The 27,064-nt window shown below is 32.8% G+C and overlaps 2 protein-coding genes across 5 annotated transcripts in view; one reads left to right on the top strand and one right to left on the bottom strand.

The window, feature by feature from the left end:
- Positions 1–17,991, bottom strand: part of LOC127846486 (A disintegrin and metalloproteinase with thrombospondin motifs 18-like) — a 146,893-nt gene extending 128,902 nt beyond the window's left edge. The window contains exon 1 of one of the 2 annotated variants that reach the window (XM_052377758.1): positions 16,804–17,991. In XM_052377758.1, coding sequence (XP_052233718.1) covers positions 16,804–16,884 — 81 coding nt within the window. In that variant the 5' untranslated portion in view covers positions 16,885–17,991. The remainder of the gene's footprint in view (positions 1–16,803) is intronic. The other variant, XM_052377757.1, reaches the window with a different exon arrangement.
- Positions 1–27,064, top strand: part of LOC127846488 (uncharacterized) — a 496,240-nt gene that overhangs the window by 316,238 nt on the left and 152,938 nt on the right. The gene's annotated exons all lie outside the window — the stretch shown is intronic.

The following is a 27,064-nucleotide window of genomic DNA, read 5'->3' as shown; positions in this document are numbered from 1 at the left end:
TTTTTCTAGACGCTAGGCATAAGTGGGTTAAAGGGTCATTTCATCTGAATGAGAACTGGTTACGTAATTGAACATTTCTAGTTATTGGAATGGAAATTACTATTTAAACAATTATTACCTAGGAAGGCGGCAGAACCAGACAGATCTATTTTGTCCACTGCACAAATTATATGGACAATCAGTTACATAAAAATGTGTACCGGTATTAAATAGGTTATGAATACATACTCTTTATTGAAGTTGACAATGTTGTTTGTACCAATCTTAAGTACCAAATTATTTACGCACCCAGCTATGAAAGTATTTTTCAATCATTCAAAACCAATGATTTTTTCCTGAAATGTTGCCCACATAAATTATCACTACGGTAACCCATGAACACTGGTTTGTATTTCAATGCATGGTGGTAATTATTTTGTGTTAATGGCTCATTATTTATCTACGATTTGTTACCTTCCCTTGCGAAAAATAAAAATCACGTCAATCTTAATTGAATAATGAACAATAAATATCAACACATGCTGAGAAAATGCAGGATGAGGTGCTGTAGTGTCATGTACAAAATAATATTTATGAACACAATTGAATTTTAAAATTATTTAGGTATTTTTCAATGCACAATTTAACCCATTTATGCCTAGCGTCTAGAAAAAAGGCCTTGGCAAACAGCGTAGACCCAGATGAGACGCCACATGATGCGGCGCCTCATCTGGGTCTGTGCTGTTTGCTTAAAGGAATTTCTGTAAGAAATATTCTAAAAATAGAAATAAATATACCAGACATCCCTAATTTTGGAAATAAATTGATCCAATTCAGAAGGATGAGAGAGTCCACTAGGCATAAATGGGTTAAAGCACCTATTTGCTGCACCTGGTATTGTGATATTTTATATAAATTAACATTCATAGTATTATATAATTTCATCTGGTTATAAATAGACACAGGGTTTGTTTCTCAGGTGTGTGAATCTTAAAGACATAAAAAAGCCACAAAATGTATATAATAATATGTAATTTTTTGTAACAAAATCAAGCCCTGACCAAACTTAACAAAAACATTAAAATAATAATAAAATACATTAATTTCTAATTTCAAGACCATTTGTGTTCATTTGTGTGTACAATATTTAAATTTTGTAAGGGTTCATACTTAACAAGATAAACAATCTGGCTTTTCTTTTGATTGTGTTGAATTTTGATAGATTGTCCAGTGTTTTTCTTAACAATAAGAACATCACTTTAATTATCATCCATTGTTTCAAATAAATAAAAGGAATGAGTCAACTTTGGTTGGTGAGCACATTACAAAATAAAACTTAGACACCTGCTGAGGTCACAGGGCGCAGGGGATAATTAACATAGATGAAACATGCAGGCAATTGAGTCTTTGATGTATATTAATTGAGAATAATACAAGGAAAAAAAACACACTTCAATAAAAAAAAAAAGAATTCTTTTTATTTATGTTCTATTTTTTAAATGTTTAAATATGCTTGAATGCTCAAAAACTTAATAAATTGCATTTATTTATTTGATTCATAAAAAATGAGAATGTATGGGGAAAACGAACCCAGCAGAAAAACAACACTCAGTACAATATGGAAGCAGTTTAATTCTCTTATATCACATATTTTGTTTTTTGCTTTTTGAGTTTGTTTTGAATAATACCATCTCAAATGTTTATTTGTATAATTCTATCCAATAGCCTTATGTAAAAGTAGCCTTCTGTAAAATGCCATAATTTTATATTAGTTTTCATGCAATAAACTTCAATCAAATATACCTGTTGTTGTTTCTTGTATGAAAGCTCATAATTTGTATTGCATGGACACAGCTTTCTGCTTCAACTAAATCATTATATTTACTAATATTCTTTTCAACATATGAATATGTTCCATTAATAAATGTATATTATAACACCTTGCTTTTGCAGAATGACGACCATTGATGTGTTTACAGTCAAAATTTTCAGATTACAATATAAGCAACTAGAAATGGCGCGGCAGAGGCCGACGCGTATCCCCACGCCGAATGTTTGACCTAGGTGTGCCCCAGGGTTGGTAATGGGGCCATGCATAGCTGAGATTGACCGTATTGTCATAAGAGAAGTTCATCATCAATTAGAAGTGAATTGGTGTAGAAATGAAGAAGTTATAGTAAAAGGCAATTTTGGGTGGGTGTGACATATGTGGGCAGGGCGCCCCAGGGTTGGTAATTGTGCCTTGCATAGTTGAGATTGACCATATTGTCATAAGAGAAGTTCAGTATCAATTTGAAGTGAATCGGTGTAGAAAAGAAGAAATTATAGTAAAAGGCAATTTTGGGTGGGTGTGGTCTATGTGGGCGGGGCCCCAGGGTTGGTAATGGGGCCATGCATAGTTGAGATTGACCGTATTGTCATAAGAGAGGTTCAGTATCAATTTGAAGTGAATCGGTGTAGAAATGAAGAAATTATAGTAAAAGGCAATTTTGGGTGGGTGTGGTCTATGTGGGCGGGGCGCCCCAGGGTTGGTAATGGGGCCATGCATAGTTGAGATTGACTGTATAGTCATAAGAGAAGTTCAATATCAATTGAAGTGAATCGGTGTAGAAATGAAGAAATTATAGTAAAGGCAATTTTGGGTGGGTGTGGTCTATGTGGGCGGGGCCCCAGGGTTGGTAATGGGGCCATGCATAGTTGAGATTGACCCTAATGTCATAAGAGAAGTTCAGTATCAATTTGAAGTGAATCCGTGTAGAAATGAAAAAATTATAGTAAATGGAATTTTTTGGTGGGTGTGGCCTATGTGGGCGGGCGCCCCAGGGTTGGGATTGGGGCCATGCATAGTTGAGATTGACCCTAATGTCATAACAAAAGTTCAGTATCAATTTGAAGTGAATCCGTGTAGAAATGAAAAAATTATAGTAAATGGAAATTTTTGGTGGGTGTGGCCTATGTGGGCGGGGCGCCCCAGGGTTGGGAATGGGGCCATGCATGGTTGAGATTGACCGTATTGTTATAAGAGAGGTCCAGTATCAATTTGAAGTGAATCGGTGTAGAAATAAAGAAGTAAATGTAAAATAACCTAAAAAAATGAGTGATAATTTCTGACGCGGCCCCACCCCAACCGCTATAACTTTTGACCCAGGGGTCAGATCAAAATTCCAAATAGTGCAGGGTCGCACATATGCTCATAGCTACCATGTGTGTAAGTTTCAAGGTTCTAGTGCTTTTAGTGTAGGAGGAGATAGTGGCCAGGACGGACGGACAGACGGACGGACGGACGGACGGCGGAGATAACCACAATATCCCCACCTTTTTTTCAAAAAGCGTGGGGATAATTATAATGCGATTGTTGATAGCAAAATATGCATGTGCTATTTGGCAATGAACACCTACACTCCGAGGCATGCAAACAGAAAGGTTTCTGATTGGACAAAGACAGTTTCTGCTACTTGTTAAGTGTTTCAATGGTAACGAACAATGCAAGCACTCATAATTATTTCAGGTAGGTTACGAATAATGGGAGTATTGGAACTTTTTATTTCTTTTGTCTCAATATCTTAGTTGTCTTTAGCCATTAAAAGGAAAGCCTGTTATTTGTCAAAATCCTGCATAGCTGACACAAACATTTTTTTCACATAACGATTTATGATACATTCAGAGTCAAAACGCATATCTTTTTAACAGCACAATTAGAGCAATGATGCAGTCATCAGTAACCATTTCTTCCTACAACTAATAGATTCCTGCGCAAAAAGCTGAGACAAAAGGGACGCCGTGAATTATGTAACTGCCGACGTTCTCAACCTTAATGTACCTCTGATACTGCAAAACATTACACATATATGTTACAATAATACTACTTGAAAAATACAGTAAGATGGTCAAAATTTAAACCCTTTCCCTGCACTCAGAAGCAAAGTGAAAATGTCTATGTGCAAACAGCATTAAACCAGAACAGCCTGCAAGTAACTTGCAGTCTGTTCAGGTTTATGCTGTTTGCTGCTAACCAGTATCTTAGGATTGGAAATGAATCCGTTAAAACTTGAATATAGTAAGAAAGGTCTTTAATTAAGTTAAATTTTCCAAGGGACTACAAATGCGTCAAAATGCATATCTTAGTCAGGTAAATCATGTTAAACATAACAATATGTTGGTCTTTTGCTAGGAATCTCTGTTTTACATAAGTAAAGTAACTTTTTCTCGTCCTCAAGACCTTATAATAAACATTTGAATTTTTCAGCAAGATTGCTCAGTTTCAATTGTTGCCCACAAAATTGTCATCTGGAATAGGCCTATTTATCACCTAATACTGGCCATTACACAAACAGTGATGGGCCCTTGTTGAAAACCCAATTATTTGAATAATTTAAATATCTAACCTTGTCATTTCAAGGACGGCCTGAATGGAGTTAATCAATGTCTTTCATCTTTAACCCCATCATAAATTCTTAACCTTTGCACAATACATAGAAAGCTGTCACCCAGGTCATAATAGCCCTATTTAAGGTTTAAACAGTTATATACAAGCATAAATGACATAATTAACACTTTAACAGTCCTGCATAAGTAAAAATTACATAACTAAACCTTTCTAAGCCAAAAAGGAAATTTAATTCTCAATATAATTATGATTATTATGTTATTAAATGTTCAGTGGAGATTTGTGGGAGAAGTCAAATGAAAAAAATCTTAAGTTTGTTGTCACATGATAATTATTACAGTACTGCGATAAAACCATTTTTATAATGTATTTTGATTGTGCATTGTATCAATATCATGTTTTTATTAAATGGTTGTTCGAAAAACGGCGTTTCATTTTTCACTTACACTTGCCCAACATAATAATTGCACAGTAAACATAAAATAGATAACTGTTATATTTCATCAAGCACAAATGCATTATATAAACAATTTAACATAATTGAATAACATGTTTTTTGCCAAGAAGAATTGTTTTTTGTCTTTTAAAGACTACAGTGTCACTTTGCTGACATGTTGAACTTTCAATAAATACAAGTATGATGCTAATTTAATTTGTTTAGAAGACTGTTTAGTTGTGCATCAGATATTAAGCATGACATTTTGCAGCTTTTTTCCATATCTATCAATGAAAAAATATGTGTCTGTCTGGAGGAGAAAATGTCATCCAAAATGCCACTTACAATCTGGTTCATACACTAGTATCCTTTTTCACCAGCACATGGATTGTTGATATTATGTATAGAAAATTTGCTCATTTGTTTAGTGTTAGGCCAAAACAAAAAACAATGTTTGTTTCTGGTACCATGCCTAAAAATAAAGATAGGTAGTTAGGCTTTTTATTTATTTTATGGTTTAGACAGTACTTAAATTTACCCTAATAATTAAAGAAACCCTACCCTAATTACCCTAATAATTAAAGAAAAATTACCCTAATAATTAAAGAATTCATACATGTTCGTGTGCATGTCTATATTTGTTGGGTAACATTGATGTGAACTTCCCTACTGATATGGTATGTCACAAGGTATGGTATGCATAATTTATGGCAAATATGTGGTGGACTCTTTTTTTCACAGGCAAGCTTAAATTTGTCTTTCTATTATCATTCTTTCATAATTAAATCCAGTTTTGTCGTGATGTGAACACCGTCATTTTACATCACAAGCATGTGTTGTGTGATACATTGCCCATGTCATCTGCCACCCAGATGAAGCCAGTTGTCAATACATAATTTAAATAGATTCTGATACCTGCAGCCGAATTATTCTACATTTATGTGGTGGTCTACACAATAACTACACGTTCCAGGACAATTTACCTATCTGGACAATAATATGGTTCATACATTTAAAACAACAGTTTTGATTTCATAGAACTTGAAGGGTTATAGTGGCAAGAGCAAGGCATGCATGTTGTACCTATAACATATTGACAAAGTTTCATTTAATTTATCTTTTTATATCACTTTAAAAAGTTTATGTTGGATAACTTACTACCTTTACATGAAATAATGTTAAAAATTGTGAAAAAAACAAAAACAAAAAAACCCATCAATTTCCTGTTTGGTTTCCTAATGAAAGTTTAAAATACAAAATTATGTATTGCACTGTTTGAATTCATGCATGCATAACAATTTGCTGCAACAAGATAGCACAGTTACATTTGATAATTGCCATAAAAAATACTATAAACCAAGGCATGGCAAAATGATGAGCATAAAGCCAAGAGGCCATTTTTTTTCTCTCTAAGATACCACTTCATGATGTACTTCAAACTTCTTCATATCTTCTGCTAAGCAATCAGTTTGAATGTCAGTAATGACTCCCTGCATCTCCAATATTTCACCTGATATATTTAAAATGAAGATAAATGTATCAGCCTAGTAGCCTTGTATTATGAGTGGAGTGTTACCGATAAAGAATGTTCATTTTTATTACTAGACATATCTTCTTTTTTGTTTCTTTAAGATGTTTAACGTGTACAATAATTTTGAAAAAAGGGCTGAACATTTAATTTTGAATAATGAACTTGAAATCATAGGTGTAATAATTTTGTTTTTCAGTTGTTTGTCTCTTATCTACCAACAAAAATGTTTGTTATGTAGAAGATTGCATACGATATTTATTTATGCATACATATAGGATCTGGCACAAGTTGTCATATCATACCATATTTTATTAAACGAGTTCACGAATTTTGTTAGTAAGCGAGCCTTTGGCGAGCTTCCTTACGAATGTCCTGGATGAGTTTAATAAAAATGGTATGAAATGACAACGAGTGTCAGATCTTTTTTATCACATGCTTTTAAATGAGCAAATTAAATAAATATTTATCCAAACATGACAAATCCTGAATGTTGTTTACATTTCGTGATGTCATTTGACGTTGCAACGTCATTTCAGCAAAATAACAAAATGTGGTTGGTCAATCGAATGAAAACTAAGCCAATGAACACGCTAAAAAAGTATATTACACATGTGTAAGATAAAAATATTCGTAATGGTTATATTACATGGGAAACAGGGTATGGCATGTGATAATTTTTTTTTACAATGAGACAATTAATCAATACATAGAACATATCGGTCATAATATAAATTTTTATACACTTACATCTGCTGGATTTTGCAGAATCAAATATAGAAATCCATGGCCTGTGTGTACACATATATATTCAAACTGCATTCATGTAAATCTTTATATTAATAATACTAAATCATGAGATGGTATCAAATGTGTCCTCGCATAGCATATTTTGTATTTAAGCGTGAAGGGATCTACTAAGAACACTCACACTTATCCCTTGACCACTCAGAAACGCATTTTGACACATTTGAAGTCCTGATAGAAAATCAAATTAAATTTAAGTCCTTTTTTAATATATTAAAGTCTGAAAGGCTTCATTTCTAACCCTAAGATAATGATAAGCAGCAAACAGCATAGAACCTGAACAGACTGCCAGTTACTCGTAGGCTGTTCTGGTTTGATGACGGTTGCAAAAGCCATTTTCACTTTGCTTCTGATGGGGAACGGGTTATACAACATATTTTAATCATGATTTGTAAATAAAGAAAAAACACAAAAAAACAAGTTTGAATTTAACATCAGTTCCAAGGACATATGCAAAATAAAATCTCTCAGATCTTTTAAAGCAATTTGTAAATGTTTCACATAAAAACTGTTAATGCACTAAATATAAAATAAACCATGCTGGGAGATCTCATGGAATAGGTGTTTACAAATAAACATTTATGATAAAATGTTGTAGCTGAATAATTTATGGAAAAAAAGTGCAGTGCAAATATACAAGAATGTTGTGTTTGCTTTCAAATTGATATACTTCAGGGCAATGAAAACATTTTAAAGTATATTTTCATATGAAAAATTATAATGATGAAAAACTGGGCTGCCAATGCTGTATATTGCAATTTTGGTGTTACTCTAAATGTAAACATGTTATAATTGCAAAAACATATCTGATTTTGATTTCACTGATTTATGGAGGAAAAAAATCAACATTATTTTAGCTCAGTACAAAATTGCTTACTAATATTCATTCATTAATAAAAACTTCAACTAAAAACAAGGCACTTAAACAACTTTGACATTTATATGTGACCTTGACCTTTGAGGTACGGAGAGGCTTCTGAACAAAACACATAGTCTCAACAAGATGAATATTTGTGGTAAACAATTTTTAAAATGCATGATGAATGATGAACTTACAGTCCAGACAAGTTCTTTTATGGCCAAATTTAACCTTTGATCTTAGCTTTTGACCTTCACCTTTCGCGGCAAGGATATGAGTTTTACATACAACAAGCATTGTGCTCTGATGATGGTTATATGTGGTAATTTGTTTGAAAATTGCATAATAAATTTCCAAAATTAAGTCCTGACAAGCTGTTTATTGCTAAATTTCAACGTCTTCAAGATTGACCTTTCTCTTTAAAGTAGGGAGACAGGTGTTATATGTGACACAACATATCCTCATTGTGGTGATATTTTGTGGTAATACCACAAAATATCACCACATTGGGGATATGGTGTGTCACATATAACACCGTAAGTTATTTCAATTTCAGGTCAAAATTGACAATGACAAAGTTATGGACCGGACAAGCTTGTGCACAAACACTAATGCACATACACATAAATGCACACCCATGCATGTACTACACTTTTGTGACTTCTATAAATCAATCTTTCTGTAATCTGTATGGCTTGACAACAATGAAGCTGGCTCCAGCATTTTAATATGATAGTTAAAATTGCTTAAAACAAGAAATATGGCAATGCAACAGGATTTTAAAGTTAATAAGATAATAATTCAAATAATTGTGCAATCCAAAGTTAGGGTTACATATAAGCTGCCAAACTCAAGTCTGAATATTTGCACCCTTCATTCAAAATGTGCAATCCCTCCATTTAAACTCAAGTCATTCAACAGAAGCGATGTTTCTTTTTTTTAGAAAGGTGACCTTGAACTTCAATTGCAATCCCAAATCTAGATCTATGTGCAAACTTGCTATATCCAAACTTTCATCAAGATTGGTCAATGCAAACTAAGGTTATTGACCAGAAAGCACCTGTTTCCTGTTTTTCTATTTTTAGTAACAGTAACCTTTAGATTTACCCGACTTGCCCAAAGTCATCAAACTCATCAAAGCTAATAAGAGAAAAATGTTTTTAATATTTTTACTTCCATTGACCTTGACCCAACAAAGCCCCATAAACATCACAAGCTAAAACTCCTTGCAAGCCTGTTATAGTTTCATTGAGATTGCAATCTAAAATTATAGAAGCAGCAGGAACGCCTCGCTACCCGCATGCCATATCTAAATATAATAACAGCGAGTTTTAACCCATTTACACTTGGAAACGTATTTTGACGAATTTGTACTCCCTTTGAAAGTAAAATTTAATTAAAGACCTTTCTTACTGAATTCAAGTTTTAAAGGCTTCATTACCAACCCTAAGTTACTGATGAGCAGCAAACAGCATAAAACCTGAACAGGCTGCGAGTTACTTGCAGGCTGTTCTGGTTTTATGCTGGTTGCAAAAGCCATTTTAACTTTGCTTCTTATGGGGGAAAGGGTTCATTGAAAACCTGGTAAAAAATATCAGGAAATATTGTTTTGTTTTAATTGAACAAAACTATCACGATTTTGTTATGTCATCTCTGAAGGTAATCTCGCTCCTAGATGGCAATCTGCGTTTCCGGGATATAACGTTTCATTATTTCCTGTTGTGCCATGAACACTATACTCCCAAACTGACTAGCTTCAAGTGCATACTTGGAACTGAAATAATTACCTTCACTGGTATTGTTCTCTATCTTGCTTCATTAAGTATTTTGATACAGTCTAAGGGGCTACAATCATTATTTGTCTAACAAGAAATAATCTGTAACTGATAAGAAAGGTTCTCTACATATCTATAATCTGTAACCAAAAACAAGATATGTGTTTGTCAGAAACACTATGTCCCCTTTTGCTCCGCTTTGAAACTATATATTTGACATTTGACCTTGAAGGATGACCTTGATTTTTCACCACTCAAAATGTGCAGCTCCATGAGATATACATGCATGCCAAATATCAAGTTGCTATCTTCAATATTGCAAAAGTATTCATTGAATGAGTGATTTTAACCCATATATTTGACCTTTGACCTTGAAGGATGACCTTGACCTTTCACCACTCCAAAATGTGCAGCTCCATGAGATACACAGTCATGCCAAATATCAAGTTGCTATCTTGAATATTGCAAAAATTATTGCAAATGTTAAAGTTGGGGTAAACAAACAAACATGCAGTCGCAAACCAACAGACAGGGCAAAAACAATATGTCCCCCACTATAGTGGTGGGGGACATAATAAAATGATGTTTGTTCTCTAAAAAATTTCACCCAACCCCTCTAAACTGGCCATCATTTTTCTCCTTTTTTAACAACAAGTAAAGAAAACAAAATGAAATGAAATACTTAAAATAATATTTTTAAAATAGTTACACAACATATGTTTGCTGTAATTTCAATAGAGTGGAATACAGCTAAGTTTATCCATTATTTCCTAAATGTCAGACAACATTGTTCATAAAGTTTTTTAAAGTTACATAACATTAATGCAAGGAACCTTATTTAAAAATGTCACAAGAGAGTCATATATAAGTTTCTACTATAATCAATATTGGTAAATGAATTAATTATATTATTATATAAATGTCAATGTATCAGAATAGTTGATAACGGTATTAAATCTTACTTTTATGAGCAAATCATTCATATCAATACAACATTTATAATGTTATTGTTAAAAGATATGACATTTAAACCAGTCATAAGTGTAGGGTAATAGTTTTTATAAATTGCCTTTCTCCTCATTTATATCTACACACCTATGAAGTTTTATGTTGAAATCTTGTAGCGTATCCGAGATATAGCCTTAAAAATGTACATCATACAAAAACAAAAAAGGGCAATAACTCTTAATTAAGAAAGTGCAGGGTTAGGGTTCTTGTTCATGGCACTTCTTCCCTTTGATTTCTACACACCTATACAATTTTATGTTGAAAAGTTGTATCGTATCTGATATATAGCCCTGAAAAGTTCCATCATACAAACAAGGGCAATAACTCATATATAAGAAAGTGAAGGGTTATGGTTGTTAAGTATGGCACTTCTTCTTATCAATAACATTACACCCATGAAGTTTCATGATGAAATATAACTGAGATATAGCCCTGAAAGTTTCATCAGTTGAGATGACAAAAATTTAATGTCTGATGTTTGTATAGATTATCAATTTATCTAACATAAATTTCCTATTTATGAACATTTTATTACAATACTTTCATATGTGAACATTAATAAAGTATTAATTTAAATAACAAGCACTTTAAAAACATATACTTCAGCAAATGAAACAGGAACATCAGTAGGTGGTTTTTTCCTCTTCATATAACATGTACTGTTATTTAATAACAAATATATATCTGATTCACCTTTTTTACAGCAAGAAAAAGAATGTTTTATATAATTAATATTTACTGACATGGCAAATATATAAAACCCACGGATGTTCCATGAAAGAAAGTAGATACAAATTAATATTATTAAACTTAAATGTTTGTGGTTGAAAGTTTTTCTTTAGAACTCTGGTACTCTGTCGATGATGCACACTCTGACAGGGAAGGACTTTACTTGCGCATTATATATTTGATGTACAGAAAACTTAGGCTCACCAAACATTCATGCTTACAATTAATACATCATTGAAGTATTAAAATGCTAATTTCATTCATAAGGGGACAGGGTAGTTTCTTAAACCAGGCTGCCCTAGCTGTGTTTGACATTTGACCCTATTTTTGCATGACAGAGCTCATATATGGACTAAAAAAGAAAGCCTTGGTAAAATAATGCATGAACATCCACAATATAATACAAAAAAATTACTTGAACATTGCATTGCTCCAAAATAACAACAACAAGACACATTCCACTCAGAGTAAATTAATTCATGTCTGAATGCAGAAAGGACATTCAAAGATCCTTTTTCTGATAACTGGTGGTCTACATTCAGTGTACCTTTTTACTCCAATAACAGGTTTAATCACCACTGCCTTGATGTTATTTAAATGTAGAAATCAGCAATATCAAATCAATTGTTGGATTTTAAATTACAGTATGGATAAGGCTTTTAGTAAATCGGTCTTGCCAACTTTGAACAAAGTGTTCACCCTCCACACAAAAAAGCAAAACACAAACAAAGCAGCCTGCAATCTTTATTGAAGGCAAAACGCATGCACTGAATGATTGGATCAGTGAAATGGAAAATATGGGTTTCCGATTACCAGAACATTTGTGTTTATCACCTGTTAACATGCACTGATATGCAATACTTATTAACGCCTATCTGTAAATGCATTTTTATTGGCTAAGACATCGAATAATGGAGTAGACATTACCCGCTCAGACATCCCGGTAACCACCACCTTGACCTTATTCCCAAGATTTTACAATATGATTGAGCATCAATTAATCAATACTGTAATCTGACACGTAAACCTCTTCATTAGAAATATCAATAATGCAAATTGTTTCAAGTAAACAGAGCATTTTTTTTAACAATCCAGGCTGTCCTAATGTCTGCATAAGAAATACGGGTTCTTGGTGGTTACAGTGTTTTAACAATAAATCAGCAAGTTATTGCAGTAAGGTCTCACACACACTGCCCTATCTTACAATCTGACACCATGCGTGTCTGAAAAACATAACCCTACTGTACCAATATCTGATCAATCAGTATCACCACCTCCCTAACTGTTTTTTTTGTCTTAAATAATCTCTAACCCACTGGCTATCAGCACAAAAATATCATTATTTAACATGTAGGCTGGTTCAGCAATAGTTTTAAACACTATCAAGCTTAATGATTGTTTAGCAAACCCTAATGTAAAACTGACAATGCAAAAATGATAGTATATCAAGGTATATACACAGATTCATTGATAAATATCAAGATGATTTTTTATCACACCCAACACGCCCTTAATGACAATGCTCAAGATGTGAGTTTGATAGCAGTTTTGGTTGTGCTCCTTTTTATTGATAGCATTTGTACAAATGTAAAAATATCATAGCATTTAAACATACCCAAACATGCCTAGCTTTAGTAGAAGCATGCATAAAAAGAAATGGCATTAAAATACATGGAATTGGTTTTGCATGGTAGAGAGGTGTAATCAAAGTTGGTTGTGATACTAATAGTGAAGATCACATTCTTAATACATCAAATGAATGCCATGATGGATTATTTTAACAATACAACAGTATTTCTCCACCCACATTGAATGTTTGTGAACTATTAGATATAAGTGGAATACTTTTTTTTTATTACACTGTGTTTCTCCACCCACATTAAATGTTTCCATGAACTATTAGATATAAGTGGAATACATTTTATTTCATACTTCACTATATATCTTTACCACATTACTGACAAAATTTGGTAAAATGTTGTGATTTTGTCTGTATTGATTCTTAAAATTGCCATCATCAATATTCAAACTTGCATGAAACAACCTTATAGTAAATTTTAATATCTTTATTATTTTACTAAATACTATTAATTTTTAAAAGAAGTAGTTAAATAAAACATATATTTTGTTCACTTTTGGGAACAGCTACAGTCTGTCAAATTATTTACCCTGATCATCATCTAACTTGTATTATTGTGTAACCTCTATTAATTTATGTGGGATACATTTGATTGTTGCTGTAAAGAATTATCTGTATTATATTAATATTTTATAAATTTCTGTAATCAAAAACCTAACACAATATTATGAAGATTTCAGCTCTAAAATGCAGATCATTCTGATAACAATTTCTACTAGGAAAATGTTCAGATTTTATCTGAACAAGGTTCCGCGATTGTTTATGCATAATAACAAACGGATACAAGCCTCATTGTTATCAAATACATACCTGGGAAAAGAATTATTGTACATATGAATATTATGGTGCAACAAACTTGACTTGTTTTCTATGAAATCATTTTGAAATGCCTAAGAGAAAAAAGTGATTTTAAAATTATTGTGCTGGCATTTAATTGTTTTTACTTCGAACAATTTGTTAATGATTGCCTATAATAAGCAAAGAATATTTTTTCTGTTTTTTTTTTTTCAGGTGGTCAAATGAAAGAGGACATAAAACTTTGTACATATGGTTTTATATAAATGAAAATGGAAAACATAAATAATTTTTTTTAGTCACAAAAATGACTTTGACCTTGATATGCAGAACATTGCTCATGTCATGATATTTGGAAAACACTTGAAAATGAAATCAATGTGCAGACATGAAATAAATACATACTTCTAAATGTACTCTACTATCCTAAAATGATCTAAAGTGTGACTTTAAGTAATAGATACTTTCAAATTTAAGGGAGACCTTTGTAAAGTTGTAATAAAAATAGTCGCACTAATCCAATCCTTAATAATTTAATAGTGGTAAAAGACATTCCCTCCCTCCATTCCTTCAACGAATCAATCAAAAACTTATCATTGACATTATACCTAATTTAAAATTCAAATGCAACCCCATTTCAAGTGATGTCTGAGCAATACATCAAAAACAGGGATGATCATAAGCATCCCTTACATTTATAAAGTCTCAAAACCAAAATGCAGGATTACAATAACAGCTCAGCTTTATTATGGAGTTTATCAAATAAACACAACACAGACGAGAAAGAGAGCGACACTTTAAATCGGTCGACAGGTTTCAATGACTCATTCTACAAATTAATATGCTAAAATCTTTTGGTGAAAACGTTCTATAGCATAAAAGGAAAAAGATTTCAATGAGAGTGTGCATATTCAAGTAAAATGGTGAATGTCTTTGCAGAAATGAGCAAATTATGTTTTTACAATACTATGGTAAGTAAATTAATCAATCAAATTTATCGGAGACCCGTCAGTGCTGAATACATTAACCAGCTTGTCAGTAAAATAGTATAACAACCTTTGCTGTTCAAACTGTTTAATGTCTTTTCACTTAACGAGTTTTTTTGCATTATGAAAAATAAAGGGATATTTCTTTCATACAACAATTATTTTGTGTATGATTTATCAATGCTGTTTGTAAGGCATTAATGATTGTTTGAATACATGTTGATATTGAAAGAATTTTTTATATTCAAAGTTAAATTCAAAATTTTGAAAATTGTACTGTACACAAGTTTTTGTAAAATCATTGACGTTGTCATTGTTTTCTTTTTAATAATATGCATTATCTGATAAATATAGCAGTCGTCTTTAAAACGAAACAAAAATTGCCACACAAGTTTTATGAAGTGAACATGTTCATACAAATTAGCTTTGGCTTATGATGCATGTGCTTAAATTGTTGACCAAGATAGCCTGTACAGCCCACACAAGCTTATCAGGGACAAAGTTTTCTGCCTTTACTGGACTTTCGTTAAAAAGGGTTCCTTTCAATGTAAATTTCCATAAAAGCAGAAAATTTCCCTTTGATAAGCATGCGCGGACTGCACAAGCTAATCTTGTACAACACTTTACGCACATGCATTAAGCCCAGTTATCCCAGAATGCGACCCAAATTACCAACTTAACAACTTTCATTATCAAAAATGATGGATTGATTCTAATATTTTAAGTTTAAAGCATTCAATTATAACCTTTGAGTAAATAAGGTTTGTCTTCATGTAAATGGCAATGGCTCATTATCTGGGACTATAAATGAAGCTGGTCAACAAAACAGGCATGAAAAGTACTCATTAATTGTTAATGAAAGCTGACATAGGGTGATGATGAAATTGTCTACGTTCAGTGGTTAATTGTCAGAAAAATGACAGTGTCATGAGGCAGATCAAGTTCTCATTAGTTTATTATAGTTGTGTTTTAGTTGCAGAATAACAATGAAGTTTATCTTTTTATAACTTGTGTAACTTTTATTTATTATCTATTATTGCTAATAAATTTGTGGAATTAATATTATTAATAATTTAACAACAAACTCCATATTTCCATGTCCATGTCTTGCAATGGTTACCTTCAAATGATAACATGGTGAACTGAGATCATTTTAGTGTTGAATAATTATTTACTACCATTAATTACAGAAAATTGTATGGGTTTATAAAAAACTGTTATACTTGTTGTCAATTTTGTCACACACACAGTAATATTTATATTTGTGCAGTTATTACCATCATATTTTTTCACCAATAACAGGATGACAAAACAAAAAGTGCACATGCAATCAGATGAGAGGTAGAGTTTGAACTCTGTTAGAGCATTTAAAGGATCTATTACAATAGATAGCAAGTATGAGTTCTGCTAATTTCCAACTTCGAACATAAAATGTATTTGCTTACAGATGTAATTACCATTAAAAACACCACCTTTCTTTTTAATGGACAAATTTCCATGACTTTTGAGTTATTAGGCTTAATTTTGATTGAACCCTTAAATGCATGATTATAGATAATCTTTGACTTATTAAAAAGTTTGCATGATAAGCTACACATTCAAATTGTATATTAATAAGTTTATTTTTGTTTTGTTTAGTGGTATATATATTTAAAATATGTATTTTGACCCCCCCCCCCTTTCCACCATCTCCATGAAAAAGTCACTGGGGTCATTTACAATTGAATATTAATAATTACTAGTTTTTGAAGTGTAATGCTTTTAAACTAAGTATAACTAGTTTACTAATATAGCAGTATGCACGTCTCAAAAGGGACTGATAAAATATCCCTTGCATCCCACCTACTACAAGAAGACTCGGTATAACTTGCTTACCGCCAGACTAGAGGTCAGTAGCAGCAGCAGACAACTCCTCCCGTGTAAGGGAGATAACTTATCACCTCGTCCATTCATCATGATTTTACACGATCTATTCACAATCACTGCAGCCTGCAGAGCTTGAACCGTTCCACGTTGTTGTTGTTTTTCCAATGTTTTTCAAATTAAATTTTGATTATATTAAGTCACTTATGTTTTTTTCTCCAATTAATTGCAATTAAAACAAATTATATCCAGTCTCCTTTGGTGTTATTTTGTATTTACTTTTTTCCTCATAACATTTATATTCAGTCACTTTATTTTTGTTTTCTAAAACAACACAATATTTTTATTTGATATTCTGTCTATTATTTCTCTCGAAGGTTTTCTTCATCCCTTATGTTTTAGATATAAAACTGCAATGTTAAAAGCAGCCCACTTTTGTTTGATCCGTTTTGACTATATCTGTTTTCTGTATATCATTATATCTGCTATATATCAATGTTAATATTTGAATTTATTTAACAATTTTATTTTCAAGTTAATAATCAGCTATAGGACATAAACATCTATTTTATTCCATCAAAGCTTTTAAAAAGCAAAAATGTGTTTGCATAATTTAATTTTGTTTAATGTCCTGTTTCCTCCCATAAATGATTTTAATATAGCATCCATTTTCACCTTGCTTATTTAGTAACACTGATGCAGCCTAATGTTAATGTGATAAATCCAGTCAGCAGTGCTTTGCAAATGTACTATTCCATCTCCATAATACTTCTCATATTAAACACTAATTTGATATGTATGATGTATGCTACACTTGTAAGCTTTAAGTCCGGTCCATTGATCTAATTTAAATCCAAATTTGTCCCGTAGATTTTCTTCCACAATTATAATTCCTTTTTATTCTTCTTTAATTATCAATGTAACAAATCCTGTATAACCAATACTTAAAAAAATATATATTCCGAAGTCACCTTAAGTCAATTGTCAAAATCATTAACTACAGCTTAATTAAGCAAAAAGCTGTTTTAAATTACCTTCTATGCTTGCACAAACCAAAAAATAAGCAAAGCATAGGCATAGAGTTAACGCTTCAAGATTAAAGTAGTAATAGAGAATGGGTTTCAGTGTAAACCACTAGTTTATAACTAATGCAGCCTATCTACATCTATACTTGTGAGGTTTACTATTATATATTCCTTTAAGCAGGACCAACTGTTCCATTCTGATTGACAAAACCGTTTATATTTATATCAATGAAACAATCATGGTAGCCAATCAGAAGGTAGTCTCTTTACTCGACATGTTTACGATCTTCATTCAGAAATTGCAACCTAGTTAAAAGGGTGACTGAGGTATTAAACTGACAACAATTGCCCCTAGACATATTTCAAAGAACAAGCATTTGTTAAACGAAAATTATTTAATGAATAGTAAAAATTTTGGCTACATATGTAAGCTTATTTGCACATGCACACTCAAATTTAAACCTATTTTCTTAATGCCTAATCTATCTAATCTACGATTACAAATGCTTAAATTTGACGAATATGGATTAATCAAGTAATCTTATTAAATACAACATTGTCTGAAATACTTTTTTCTGCATTACTTTGCTCAGGTGTTATTATTACTGCAATGCAGATTGGAAATTACTTCAATGATTGGAAAATATGTTCAATTTAAGGTCATAGTACAACCAATTCGATCTTTTTTTTCAATTTTTGATTTTATGCAAATTAATTTATAAATGCCAAAATGAACTTATTTCTGGAATTAATGAAACTAGCTGCCAAACAAAAAGCTCGTATTCACAGAATTTTGACAGGCATTTGTTTGACACAAACATTGTCAAACAATCAAATGTAAGCAAAATACAGCATCAATTTATCTCCCTTGGTATCTCTATATGAATCTTATTAGTCCGAGTTTTAGATTTGTATACAGAACAAAGTGTTAAGAATCTTTCTTATTGTCAGTCTAGCTCATGATTAAGCTTTAGATTTACCTAGTTTCAAAGACATTCTTGCCTAAGCTAGGGACTCTTGCAGGTATAAGCTGTTGCAAATCAAAGGGCCATAAATCCGCGGCCAAATTAAATACCTGTGTGCCTGCAGATACCTGTTTTATAATATGTTTCAAACTATAAACTTCAAACAGGAACAAGTTTATTATTAATAGAAACTTATTAAGTATTCAAACACAATTTTTTACAATTTTCCTAACACAAGTGATAACATGTTGTTGTTTTCTCTGCAACAGGAAGCATTTCAGTAGAGTACATTTTCTTGCATATTTATTAAGTTACCAAAGTGGAGTTATAACGATTATCAATTAACTGTTTGCATAATTTTGTGATGAACATAATACTTCAAAATAAGAACATCCTTCATTTGCACTTATGGGAATATAGTTAAATCTCAAGGTACAATCTGATGTCACACCTGTAAAACCATAAATTGAACAAAACGTTTTGACACTGCTACCAGCATGTCTGCCATGAGTGTCACTTGATTATGTAGCAATTTTATGCTAATTCTTCACTAATGCATGAGAACATTATTTTCTGAAAGTCGGACATTATAAGGATTTATGCAGTTTAAAAATGAATGTGCCTGAATCGAAAATAATTTCAAACATAGAATTGAACTTTTAAAACAATGATCAACTAATTTCTTGATACCGGTGAGTTGAAGGAACAAAAGAAATTCCATGCAATTCTGACCTGTTCAAAAAACGTCTTGTGGTATAGCTGATTGTAAGATATCAGAAAATGGACCTTCAATATTTGGTCAAGAGATAAATACAGACTATTGTGAGGCCCACAATGGTTAATAGGTATTAATATGAAATATATTATTTGCTTAGCACCAGCGCAAACATCACAATTAGCTCTGATATTGAACAGGTAAGTTCAATTATTGATGTAACTGTAGCTGCAAATCAAGTGGACCAATTGAATATTGACCGTGGACAAAAAATATTTCATTTTTTATATCACTGAGGTATGGGAAACTTAAAAACACATGCAATATTATGTAATTCAGTGATGTATTTCAATGCACAGGTTTCCAATTAAAAGTATAATATAGTCTAGCCTCAAGTCAATGTTAATATATGGACAGATAATTACTTTTAAGGAGCAAAAATTAGGAACCATGACTTTCACAAATTAAAAATATGACAAAATAATATATATATCAGAACGAAAATCTTAACAAATTGTATAAATTTTCAAACCCACCCTTCAAGGCATGGTATAATAATTTAATGAGGGGCTAATCTGGGTAAGCATGGACAGGACACGTTGACAAATGAAGTTTCTTTAGTGCCAAACGTTCATTCTTTCGGCAGTTTTCCTTTTAATGGCCCTTCAATGCATCTGGATGAGAAGGTTTGGTCATACACACATCAAACTTATTTATTAAACATTAGTTGAAGTTCATTATTTAAGGATGACTTTAAGTCAGTTGCTGACAAATAATTAACTTTGTTCAAACACAAGGCATAATAAGTCTGTTCTTTCTAAATTGATAAGATTCTTATTTTACTTGATTAGCTACCTTTATATATGGTCATTATGGAAGTTGCAAGTTTGGTAAACAAGAGGGCCAAGATGGCCCTAGTTCGCTCACCTGAGAGGAGTCAGTTCATTCAATCTTTACCAAATGTCAAACTTGACCTAAATATTGTCCAGACAAACATCCTGGTCAAGTTTCATCATTATTTCATCTGCGAGTCATGATCAATGTACCTATGAAGTTTCATGATCCTAGGCGTAAGCATTCTTGAGTTATCATCCGGAAACCATTTTTCTAAGTTGAGTCACTGTGACCTTGACAGCCATTGTGTGAATATGTTTTTTTGCACTGTGACCTTGACCTTTGACCTAGTGACCTGATAATCAATAGGGGTCATCTGCCAGTCATGATCAATATACCTATGAAGTTTCATGAACCTAGGCATAAGCGTTCTTGAGTTATCATCTAGAAACCATTTTACTATTTCAGGTCACCGTGACCTTGACCTTTGACCTAGTGACCTGAAAATCATTAGGGGGCATCTGCCAATCATAATCGTTGTACCTATGAAGTTTCATGATCCTAAGCATAAGCGTTCTTGAGTTATCATCCAGAAACCATTTTACTATTTCGGGTCATCGTGACTTTGACCTTGATCTAGTGTCCTGAAAACCAATAGGGGTCATCTTCGAGTCATGATCAATGTACCTATGAAGTTTTCTGATCCTAGGCATAAGCGTTCTTGAGTTATCATCTGAAAACCATTTTACTATTTCGGGTCATCATGACCTTGACCTTTGACCTTGTGACCTGAAAATCAATAGGGGTCATCTACGAGTTATGATCAATGTACCTATGAAGTTTCATGATCCTAGGCCTAAGCGTTCTTGAGTTATCATCCGGAAACCATTTAACTATTTTGGGTCATCGTGACCTTGACCTTTGACCTAGTGACCTGAAAATCAATAGGGGTCATCTGCAAGTCATGATCAATGTATCTATGAAGTTTCATGATCCTAGGCATAAGTGTTCTTGAGTCATCATCCGGAAACCATTTTACTATTTCGGGTCATCGTGACCTTGACCTTTGTCCTAGTGACCTGAAAATCAATAGGGTCATCTGCGAGTCATGATCAATGTACCTATGAAGTTTCATGATCCTTGGCATAAGTGCTCTTGAGTTATCATCCGGAAACCATCTGGTGGACGGACGGACCAACATGAGCAAAACAATATACCCCCTCTTCTCCGAAAGGGGGGGGAGGGGGCATAATGAGAAAACTGCCCCCGTCCCAGCAGCCATGTTATTCAACTGACCGGAACCATATTTGAACTCAACTCTCGTATCAAGGAAACAAAAGTTCTCAGCAAATATCATGAAAATTGGGCCAAAAATGTGACTTCTACTGTGTTCACGTTTTCACTGTATACATATAGAGAAAATGCCCCGACCACTGGCGGCCATGTTTTTTCACCGATTCCGACCATTTTCAAACGCGTCGGAGATATCATTGTGACTTCTAGACTGTTAACAAGGTTTCTCTATAGCCAAATAAGGAAAACTGCCCCGCCAACTGGCGGCCATGTTTTGCAACGGATAAGAACCACTTTTGAACTCAACCAAGATATCATTAAGACAAACATTTTGACAAAGTTACATGAAGATCGGCCATGAAATGTGACTTCTACAGTGTTTACAAGGTTTTTCTTTATTTTGACCTAGTGACCTAGTTTTTGACCTGGCACAACCCAGTTTCGAACTCGGCCGAGATTTCATTGGGACAAAGCTTCTGACCAAGTTTCATAAAGATGGGACAAGAAATGTGGCCTCTAGAGTATTTACAAGCAAATGTTTACGGACAGACAGACGGACATAGGACGGACAAAGACCGGTCACAAAAGCTCACCTGAGCAATCAGGTGAGCCAAAAAAAAAAAAGAAGTCTCTGGTGTTTGAACCACAGTCTAGAATGTTCAGAAATATTTTGCTCATACACATGATGTGCAAGTATGAACTACAAAATCAAAACCACAAAGTCAGAATGACAAAATCAGAACCATAAGGTCAAACCATATTAAAGGTCAGACCCACAAACTCAGAATCTTAACTCTTTCAGTGTTGGAACCGAATTTTGAAGGCCTTTGCAAACAGTTTGGATCCAGATGGATCATCATGATGCAAACTGTTTGCTATTCTGATAGTATTCTTTGAAAAAAATCGAAGAAAATGCTAGTTTTAGAAATTCAGCAGACGACATTTTAGCAGACGACAAATTTCCCAGCATGCAAAGGGTTTATGTCAGCACCATAAAGTCAAAGATGGTAACATCTTCACTAGGCTTGATTTATGGTATATGTTAGGTACACTTGTACAGGTTTAACCTTATCACATGGGGAAGGTGGCTCCAATATGGGTATGTCAATAACTTTACTTACACATGGATTACCTTGAAAGCCCACTTATAATCTCCAGAATGTTTTAATGGATATTTTCAAACATGGTATCAGTATACTATTGAATATATTCACAACATCAGAAGGATAAAAGAGCATATTAAGATAAAATATATGTACTATAATTGCTCTTTGTTTCCACACACTTTAAAGTAATAATAACAAGCAAATTTGTTGAATTGATATCCCCCGCCAATATGCTTCTGGACACAAAAGTGTTATATTTGACACTCAAAAAAGCATTTTTTCAAGATACAAAGGGCCATAACTCCATTATTTGCAGATGGTGTACAATGTCATTTGGCGTGCATCATCCTCTTATTGATATACATACCCAAACCAAGTTTAAAGGAAATCCGCCAAAGCATTTCCAAGATATGGCTCCGGACACACAAAAAAAGCATATTTTCAATATACAAAGGGCCATAACTCTGTTATTAACAGATGGTTTATAATGCCATTTGGGGTGCATCATTCTCTTATCTATATATATACTCATACCAGTTTCAATGAAATCCGCCAAAGCACTTCCAAGATATGGCTCCGGACGGACGGAAAGACAGACCGACAGACAACGCCAAAACAATATCCCTCCCCCTATGGCCGGGGATAAAAATGTGTGTGTGTGAACATTTAGACGCTAAAAAATATTCCTAAAATAAGTGTCAGAAAATTTAGAAATGCACTGGCAATATACCTATTGGTATTGCATTACATATTCCTATATTGCCATACATAACTTCACCAAGGAATGATGAGGATGGTGGGTGCTTTTAAATACAAGGCTGTTTTGTATTAATTATTAATGCTATGTTCACAATCAATTTAAAACATTGCAATGTGTTATACTTTGTTTTACAGAAAGATATTACAAGGTGTGTATGATGACCACTCTTGAGTACAATTTTTAGTATTTTATATACCGGGTACTTTAATTTAATTTTTTTAACTCAAATAAACTGCGCAACATATCATTTTGTTGATTTTTACACAATAAAATATGTAGCAATTAAAGTGGATCTTTTATTAATTCCACACAATGCTTTTTAATGTAGATAAATGAATTAAGGATTGGCTCTTGAATAGGAACAATGTCTGACAATAAAAATTTTGTTTATGAGTAATAATCATTTGAAATTGATAAAATTATAAAACGTTACAAATGTGAAACAACTGAATTATTTGTAGGGTCTGTTGTTTCAAATGTATTTTGTGACAAGAGGTGGATTGCTTGTACATTGTCACATGCAAGATAAATTGTAACAACTCAGACGCCCGAGTGGTTTAGGTTAAAGCCTTAAAATCCCTAAGCCACTTGTTCATGTCTAGGTTGGCGGAAACTTTTTTCTCTATTAAATTCTATGCTTATTTTTATGCTCGAGCTTTTAAGTTTCATTGTTAAAATTTATCAATTTTGGGCTTTAAGGATGAAATACTAAAGATGACTAAATTTGCAAACAAGCCCTTTAACCCATATATGCCTATTAGACTATCCCATCCTTCTAAATTGGATCAATTTATTTCCAAAATTAGGGATGTCTAGTATATTTATTTCTTTATTTAGAGTCATGCGGCATCTCATCTGGGTCTACGTTTTTTGCCAAGGCTTTTTTTCTAGACGCTAGGCATAAATGGGTTAAAGAGAACTTATTGTTTTCCTTACTATGATCACTTCATTTATAATAAGATGAGGTCCTATTACTGGTACACATCTATATTTACACAAATAACCCAAATATAATTGTCTAGTATGTCTACTCACTTATCCCATTCAACTGCCAGGTTTTATGACAGTCATCAGGTAACTTGTTTCCCCACATGCTGATCTGTGATCTGTCACCAAATTAAGGCTTAGATGTGAATGTCTGAAAATGTGGAGGTATATTATTATTAGGTAAAATCTGGGTGTCTGAAAAATAGGCTTGTACACAAATAATTATTTTAGCTAAAAAAGAGGGTGTCATAAAAAACTTGAGAGTAATTACAGTGTTAAGCTCAGTAAAATCACATTGACAGCCTTTGTTGGTAAAGCAGAAGAGCTGCTACCCCGAGAATGACTTTAAGGCAACAATTAAGTGTTGAAATGACCACAAGCTAACTTGTACAGAAATTGTCTTCTGAGGTGTGCTAAATCTGATATTATCATTGAATGTTGGGAATTCACTTCAAACTGTCATTTAAGAGATCATCTTCAGATAGGCCATTAGGAGTTGTCATATTGTAATATATTGAGAGTGGACTATTGGAGATAAGAATAGGTGTACTGAAGTGGACAGATTGGACATCAAATACGCCCGAAGACTTTGCGGCGAGTGACCGGTCACCTTGCACTGCTTGGCCGAAGGTGCCAGGACAACACACATGGTAGGGTAGAATGTCACTTGGTATCTCTCTATTGGCATCAGCATCAATCATCGGATTCTTTTGTCCTTCAAAAAAGCTGTTTGTTGGTAACATTGTTTGATACAAATAAGACCAAATTTAACACATTAGTTTTACCACTTAGATTAAACAAACTACAATGTTAAATCACTTTTTTAAAGGTCATTCAGAATGTGTCACCTACCGGTAGTGTTATTTTGGTATCCTCTTTAGTAATACTTACATACATAATCAGTTACATTTAAAAGGAAGTTTCAATTACTAAAGGTGTTCAGATAAAAAAATATATTACTCTTGCAACTATAACATAAACTATTACTGTGCAATAAATAAATTGATATGACTTAATTCATTTTTAACCATTCTTAATAATTAATTTCATATTGTTTTTTCATATTTTATTATTAATATTGTTAAACCTTTCAAACAGTGATATAGGGGGAAAACTAACATGGTGTTTAAGAGAGTACACATTTATTCAAATACAATGTTGGCTAATTGTAGTTATATATTTTAAGTGTACAAGTTGACTTAAAACAACAAAAACACTTTTATGTCCAAAAAATAATTCTTATTTTAATTGAAGTATGTTATACTTATTGTAATGTCTATTACTTTGATGCAACAATAATGACACAAATAAAAAGGTATTGCACATTTGCATTTGTTTATATCAGACTGAGAGTAAACTTTATCTTAAACATCCTTTCTTAAATTGTATTTTATCAACATGCCCATACAATAGTCACAGTCTGTCATACATATTCACAATAATCAAGGGATGTAAACTTTCACTGTGTGGTGAAGGTGAGAAGAGTTATGTTATCTTTCAAGCAAACGAGAAGAGTTATGTTATCTTTCCAGCAAACAAAATGGTAGACAAACAGTTATGCATGAAAAATTATACATAAATAATCTTAAATTCAATTAGTGTTTACTTAACTATCAGAGAGTTGTAGTTTTGATGTGATCACAGATTCCATTGCAGATTTTATAATATGTAGTACAATATTTTGCGTTTCAATTAGCGATCTCTGTGCACAATAACAATAAATGTATCCTAAATTTCCCTCAAAAATCTACAAATTGCTCAGTACAAACAACACGTACCCTTTTTATCCACCAATGGTAGTTTCATTAAAAAATAACTGTTGTGATATTGAAAGAATTTTAAACTGGTCAACTTTGTTTGTATCAGCCTATTGTTGTTGTTGTTGTTTTCCGCAACATATTCAGGGATACTTCTATTGCAACTGAACACGAACATGATTTGAATGACATAACTTCACATTTGAAATATTTTTCATGTTCGAGCTTATATTAATCAAAATAATTAGACATAATACGTGAATTCTGAGGTATTTTTGGTATAGGTAGAATCAGTTTATAAAGACCTCATTCAATATACAATATAATATATAGGATATAAAGGAGTATGTTGCATTGGTGTATTAGAGGCCATAAATTTACAAAAATGGCCACACATATTGTCATTATGTCTGATATTCTCAGTGAGCAACTGAAAACTGATAAAATGCAGACCTGTCTGGTCATGTTTGTAAAGCTCACTTTCATGATTACCCGAGCATTTCTCACAACTTTGATAAGTTATGAGTTAAATGTACTAAATCCTTTCCCACTTAGAAGCAAACAATCAAATTACCGGTAACTGAAGGACTAAATTTTGAAAAGCAACATAGTTTAAGAAAGAACATTTTGAAAGAGTTTAATAATATGACTAAAAAAAATGTGTACATAATTAATTCATTACATACACTAATTACCTAGCTTTAACCTCAACCATGTCTGGCCCTGCCTCAGTAAGACTGGCAAAAGAGCTTTCTTCATCATCAACAGCATCATATATCCAGGAGTTAACAATGCCGCCCCCTTTCGAATGTGGACAGGCCGTGCTAGGAA

This window comes from Dreissena polymorpha, chromosome 9 (genome assembly GCF_020536995.1).
Source record: "Dreissena polymorpha isolate Duluth1 chromosome 9, UMN_Dpol_1.0, whole genome shotgun sequence".
NCBI classification, from domain to species: Eukaryota; Metazoa; Mollusca; class Bivalvia; order Myida; family Dreissenidae; genus Dreissena; species Dreissena polymorpha.
This window is presented reverse-complemented; position numbering and strand designations above follow the sequence as displayed.